Here is a 7,044-nt window from a genome sequence, read left to right as displayed (position 1 = left end):
AGTCTCGCGGCCTTTGTCACTCGCCGGTGATACTTGTCCCCTTTAGTTAACGGATGTTCCCTATCGTCCCCCCCCCCCCCCCCCCCCCCCCGCCCCTTGCGGCTCTTACAAGTTTCTTGGTTTTGTTTGCGGCTCATAGGCCGGGTCAGCCTGGCCACCCCTGGGCTAGTTGGTTCACCATAGTAAAACATATAAAATAGCGCAAAAAAGACAAGGACAAGATTAGCGCCTGTCCTGTATACTTCTTGTCCTTGTGTTTTTGCGCTATTTTATATGTTTTACTAGTCTGTCCTTCCCAGCTCGACATGTCTTTAAGAAACAATCAGTTAATTTGACAGTTCTTGCATTGCTCACAATCTCTATTATACCACTCTGAACAAATACTCGTTTTCTAATGGGGATATTTTTTTGAAGGCGAGTATTCCGAACTTATAGCTTTATCTTTGGCACTTGCCCCTGCTAGAGTTTGCCCAGCCCGACATGCATCCTTCAACGAATAGCTCGCGCTGGCAGACCAGTAGTGGAATTTTTTGTGCATTACAAAAAGCTGGGAACAAGAAATAAAGCGAAACAAGGGGCGAACGAACACATCTAAGTATAAAATATATTAATATGTTAAAAGAGCAGAGCTACCTTTCGAGCGAAAATAAATCGACGAGATGATATTACTATGACGCCGGTCATTTCTAGCACTCGAGGCATAGAAACCGGGGCTCGGAGCCGGTTGCCCTGCGGGCCGCATGCGGCCCGCGGGCCGCGTGTTTGAGAACCCTGTCTTAGAGAAACAAGACGGCATGTATTCTGCTAGCGTGGATACATGTACCCTTATTTTTCTAGACAATTATAACAATTTGTTCGGTCTGAGTAGACATGTATTAGGCAGCTGAATGGTGTTGGTAAGTGCCCTCTGGTATTTAACTTAATTCTAAGAAGATCACTGTGAGTAGTATTTTTTTGTGTCTATAAATTATTGATGCATGTCAGTCGTCTTGACGTTTTTATCATAGTCTAATAATTATTGCTTCGTTTTATTTTTATTACAAATTTAAGTAAGACGGTTGATATGAAGTTAGATTCGCTTTAAATGTAAATTTAATGTATGCAATTTACAAAATTACTTTTCAGTTTTATTGGTACACGCAATGTCTTGAAAACATAGTTCAATCCACACCCCTGTCCATTCAGATTTGGATGAGCGCCGTACCGTCGTGCGGTTGTGTATCACTACTCCGTGGTGCACGTTAAAGACCCCAGGCTAGTGGTTTGTACTGGACTGGCTAAAATTCTCATCTAAAGCAGAGAGACAAGTCACCCGTAGTGGAAGACTAACTTCAGGCTGTATAAGCCTACACAAAAAACACAACTGAAAATATAAACAACTATAATATTTATCTACCAGATCTTCAAGTGAAAATGAGTGATGACCAGCAATAAAAGTCACAGAATTCATAATCAAGCAACAAGCCGGGCATTCTATAAATTTGTTTTTATTAATCAATACCAAGGGAAAAATTTACACAAAGGTGGAGAACTTTTAATCTTGTATTGATGTTTGAACACACATAACCTACTATTTTACAGAGCGTGGAAAGGGATCTAAAATGGTCTGTGCAATATCTTCAATGTAGGGACACACACCTTTTAGTCTAAAGATGCTCAGTGAAGAAGCAATTGTGTAATCATGTTGAAACAAAGAGAAGCGTCCAAGAACACCAGCAAACAAAAAATATTAACTGCCAACATAATTCGCATCACTGTGCGATGTTTTTTTTTTTTTTTTTTTTCCATTGTCGCGAGATGTTGAAAAAACGTACTTCCAACTCTCCTGCACTCTATTGCTGAGATATCCGGCACATGTACAAACGACCTCGATAAATCTCCATCTTCAAAAGGTTATGCTTAACAAGCACTCTAAGAGAATGTTAAGCGGAACAATATCCCCTTGTGATTATTCAGAGAGGGGATTTTGAAACGCTGTAACAAACATTGCATAGACAGTATTCTGCATCACACGGTGTTCTTTGGAACCTTTATTGTAGCGACTGGAACATAAGTAGAAATTCCCGTGTTGTATGCCTATTTTTTGTGTATATATAATCAACATGTTGGAGCGCAGAAGTCTGAACTCTGCGGCTCTTGTTTTTAATCACTTCATAATCAACTTTGTCGCCCTAATGACCAGTCAACAGAGATAAACTAATCAATTTGAATAGTTTTGTTCTAAGGATCCTTTCAAGTTATGTTAAGTTAGTGACCACCCGAAATGACTTCATTTTAGTGCGGCAGCTGTCATACGAATTTTTTTTTTACTGCCTTTGTGACGAGTGTTTTAGTGATACTTTGGAATATGCACATGCAACAACAATAATCGCAGTAGCCTCTTAGTGATTATTTTTCAGCGGCTTAACATTACTTTCGAAGCAAGGAATGTCACAATTGTAAATTACCCCTACATTGATGTGGTAATCGAGCGAACATAACTCATTAACAAGTGTGAAATTAGCGAACAAGCTTAGATTATTCGCTTCGCAGACGTTCATCTAAGAATCACAATGGGTTGTTTTTTGTACTTGACATTACGTTACTATGGTGCTTCGCTACAGATAAACATAAGTTATGCCTCCTGAAAGTTTCATTGGGTTAGCCCGGTCTTAATTCCAATGGTGCACAATCCTTGACATGTTGTGCAACGCTAATTGAGGTATTGTGTGCATTGACATCTAGGTGTGTTATTTTTGTCATCATGCATACCAGTTTAAAGTCAGTAATCTAGACGATTTTGTTATCAATGCACACAAAATAATTACATGAACTTTACTAAGAACAATTTTTTCTTCGGATACGTAACCGCTAATAGGATCATCTTTATCTAACGACGGAATAATATTAAAAGTAGAAATCCCTGTTATATGTGTTATTTTACATTTTTAAGCCTCACTGCCAAAAAAAACACGTATGTGTAATAATAGTAAGTCATTGTAATGAAAATATGGACGAAGGATTTTCACTATCGAGAGGGTTTTCACTCCAAGTTTTTTATAACGTTTTACATCTTTTTTTTTTCTGTGGCGTGAGAGGTAACATTAACATTGTGCATTTGGGTGGAAAGTGATTCGACAGTTCGGTTTGTTCACGACTACATAATGTAAACAAACTACGATGCTTTGGGCGTTTGCCTGCTTCAGCCACTGGCTAGTCTTCTCGTCGATACAGAAGTGCTAGAGCCTTCTATTTTTTATCCTATGACATGAATACTTCCATCAACCGGGAATGATGACGCGGGAATAGCGGGACAGCTCGAAAGATTATTGGGCATAACTTTACAAAACACACAATTCATACGTGAGCTGTGCACACACAAGAAACAATTGATCCACATATACAATAGGTACTATTGTTGAAAGTGAAACTCAGTTCAAATGAACAGGGGAGCGTATGCCTTTAAATTGAGTTGAATGAATATTTGGGTGATTCGGTTGGGTTCACAGCCAAGACCAGGAAACTATTTTTTTTACTACCGTTCATCGTAGTTGATGATAAATTAAACTTGAACGTTAGTTCTTGATGTTACGTGTTGTACTGAGTGCCATGGTAAGCCAGAGGTGCTGGTAGTTGGAAAATGGGTGCATACACTTTTAACAGTAGCGCAACTTGGATTCAATGGGACGTTCGGGCTGCAATAATTTGGTCAACTTTTGACATTTCAATAAAATTCAGATTTTACGAATATGTATATATACCGAAGACAAAAAATATTATTCAGGTCTTTAAATTATTAGTTATGTTTCTAATTAGGAATCTGTACGGTGATAAGTGTAAATTAAATATAGCTGTGTTGGAGTTATAACATCGAAAAAAGCATGGAACATTACGTTAGGGCGAAACTAAAACATTGTATTCATTATTACGCTAAAGAAAAAGGGACATGGAAGACAACCGCCTGTGGCGTCTGTTGGTTTTCCATGTCCCTCTTTTATTAGCATAATTTAGACACCAACACGGTCAAGCATCAACATTACATTCATTGTTCGTATGTTTTAGAAAAACCTACCTATAATATTTGCGGATCATTTGAATGTACATCATCTTCTTTCCAGCAATACTCCTTTGAAAAGGATACTGGATATTAACACATTTCTTTAGATATAATAGTTTAACATACATTTTTTTAGTAATTATATTTTATATTTATTTGATCAAATATCAGAAAAATAGTTAGGCTCAAGGATTTTAAACTTACACATTTATTACAACTGGAATGTCTATCTGTGTGGCTTGGGTTGCGTTGAATTAGGCATTCCAATTTTGAATATAACAAAATGCGCTTAAAAGGATATGTCTGTCGATAAGAAAATATTTAATAAAGAAACCCCGGTTTTGATCTTCTCACAGAAAGAGTAATTTTAAACCAAGTATGTTTGTTTTTCATGTTCCGTTCCTGGTTAGTGAGCAAATCTGAAACGTTGAATGTCGCTCCCAATTGTAAGTATGCCTTCTTATAGGAAAATCTGAACTCAAAGTGCTTTAGTTAGAAATAAAGTTAAGGTTAGGCAATTCTACTGATCTGGTTCAATTTCGAGCTGCAGTCTATGTCGTTTTAAAACGAAAATCTTCTTCAGATAAAGGGGAAAAAGCAAAAACAAAACAAAACAAAAAAAAAGAAAACAATAAAAAAAAAAAAAAGACAGGCATTTTAGCATACACAGGTGGCTTCACACGCAGACAACAAATCGGGCTCCTCAATAAAACTCAGGTTCTGATTTTTATTTTCGTAGTTGAAAAGAAGATCTTGTGTCACGTAATAATGTGTCAGCAGGCAAGCAATTCTGACGTCTAAGCTAATAATATGATGGCAGTTAACGGATCACAGAGGTTGTGAATAGCTTGGTGGAAACGTGCCCAGCCGTCAAATCCCCCATTGGATTGTGCCGTTTCTTACACTAGCCTGCATTATATAAATTGATCACACACACACAAATTGATCAAAACTTAAGCTGGAGAAGGTGGCTGCCTTGCAGAAAATGCATTTTGAGAAGAATTTTGCGAAACGGCATGGTCTAATCTCCCTCGGTGTGTCGGTCACGTCCCTCAGATTGCTTCCGACCGGTCAACCGCTGGACATTTGTGGGTGCCGTAATGGCATGTCGGTCACAGCTCTGGATTTGGTGTCTGCGGTCACAGATGATCGCATATGTGTGGGTAACGCAACCAAGGGTCAGCCTAAAGGCAGTACCTAACGTAATACTCGTTATATACAGCATATACAGGGGTATGGTACAAAAAATAATTTTGGGCCACACAATGATGAATTTGCTTTCAAGAGGGGTTACACCTTCGACGTCACTGACATTGAGCAAACATTGTGACTAGAGATGGAAGCGTGGGAAATAGAAATACTGTGTGTGCACCTAATTATGTCCTTTACCATCTGCCGCTAAAGAGTTGAGATTCCCGTCCAGTCATTAGTCTACAAGATAAGCTGCCTTAGACATACAAAATTGCATCGCTTGTTTTTTTGTTTCATGTATTAAAGTGGTATACAGGAACAAGGAAGGCAACGGAGCATACCATTGTCACACCCTGCCGTCTACGTAAATGCGACCGTTTTCCTCGATGCAGTACAGAGGAAGCAAAAAGGTTTTCTTTTTCTACAGTCGTGCTTTGATATTTAACAGAAAATGTCCTGTGTTCGTCACAGGAGGCGTGTGCGGTCGAGCTGCCGACACTACGTACACGGTGCAGTACGGTGAATGAGGTGTGCATTGTGACGGTGCGCCAACTCACCCGTGCATGGCTGTGCAAAATCAGGTGCTCACAACAACGCCACATCAACACTGGGGTATCCAAAGAAAGGTTCGGTGACAGCCTACGTGGAATCTCCATCCACGCCGCCCTAAACCTCCTAGCGCGGTCCTTTTACTACGACGAACGAACCCACATCAAAATGCACCCGGGTGTACATCTGCAGGTTACCTATTTCGACCGACGTCCCTGATGCCGTTATAGAACAACCCGCCCCAGCTACGAAGCGTAAAAATTTTAACCGCCTTTTGCGTTTGACACGCCGTCTTAGAAAAATAACTATGAAAGAAAACACCAATTGAAAACGACCAAACAAAGAAAACCTCTACAGTTCACTCTGGCACCTTCGCTAGCTCTACCCGAACGAGCCGCTTTTGTAAGGTTCGTTTGAATAGCTACCGGAAACATGGATAATTCACGCCACCACTGGAAAAAAGTGTGCCCTCACTGACGACGTCTGGGGGACTGTGGGCGTTCGCCGACCATACGCTACTGCTTGCAAACATATCCTAGTGTCCCTCGGCCGCGTTTCACATGACGACGCAGACTGCAGAGTCTGTGACCGTGTTCTCTGGCCCCACGGCGCCCTCGTCCTGGGCCTTTTCCGGAGCCTCTTCGACGCTGTTGGTTCTGGGCAACGTCATGGCGGCCGCAACGCGGGAGGGCTTGCCGAGCAACAGTTCTTTCTTCTCGACGATGTCCTTGGCAGTCGTGACCGGAGAGATGAGCGTGGGCGGCGCCTGTTGCGTGAACTCGGGGAAGCAGGCGAACATGCTTTGCTGCTTCTTGAGGATCTTGTGCTTGGGCAGCTTGGGCTTGGGCTGGAGGCCCAGGTCGCTCGGGTGGCCGCCCGGTCGGAGGCCACGGCCCGTGCTGACGCCGCCGTTCCAGACGGGTGTAGTTCCGGACAAATGCAGGTGCTCGCGGGAACCGAACGGGGACAGGGGCTTCATGCGGAAGTCGTCGACCGTTTCGTGCTTGGGCGACTGAGCGCGCAGGTCCCAGTAGAAGGAGTCGAAGGACTGCTCCCGCTTCAGGTTGCCCCGCAGGAGGACTCGCTTCGGCATCATGCCTCGCAGGTGCAGGCCTGGAACGAATGGTATTCGTACTCGTAAAAGTTGCATTTGTGTGGCCTGTATGAACATATGGAGTAGAAAAAAGTATGAGGCAAGAGCTGTAGAGTTTTAAAATGTGATTTTTTTTATATTGAGCATGTTGTACATGCGTTACTCTTGTACGTGA

The 7,044-nt window shown here is 41.7% G+C and overlaps 1 protein-coding gene across 1 annotated transcript in view; it reads right to left on the bottom strand.

The window, feature by feature from the left end:
- Positions 1–1,472: 1,472 nt before the first annotated feature.
- Positions 1,473–7,044, bottom strand: part of LOC8038898 (NACHT domain- and WD repeat-containing protein 1) — a 131,710-nt gene continuing 126,138 nt past the window's right edge. Inside the window, exon 25 of the mRNA XM_040206260.3 lies at positions 1,473–6,889. Within this exon, the coding sequence (XP_040062194.2) occupies positions 6,333–6,889 (557 nt within the window). The 3' untranslated portion in view covers positions 1,473–6,332. The remainder of the gene's footprint in view (positions 6,890–7,044) is intronic.

The sequence above is a fragment of the Ixodes scapularis genome, unplaced genomic scaffold (genome assembly GCF_016920785.2).
Source record: "Ixodes scapularis isolate PalLabHiFi unplaced genomic scaffold, ASM1692078v2 PGA_scaffold3__209_contigs__length_174095766, whole genome shotgun sequence".
NCBI classification, from domain to species: domain Eukaryota; kingdom Metazoa; phylum Arthropoda; class Arachnida; order Ixodida; family Ixodidae; genus Ixodes; species Ixodes scapularis.
The sequence above is the reverse complement of the archived record's forward strand: the minus strand, read 5'-3'. Positions and strand labels throughout refer to the sequence as shown.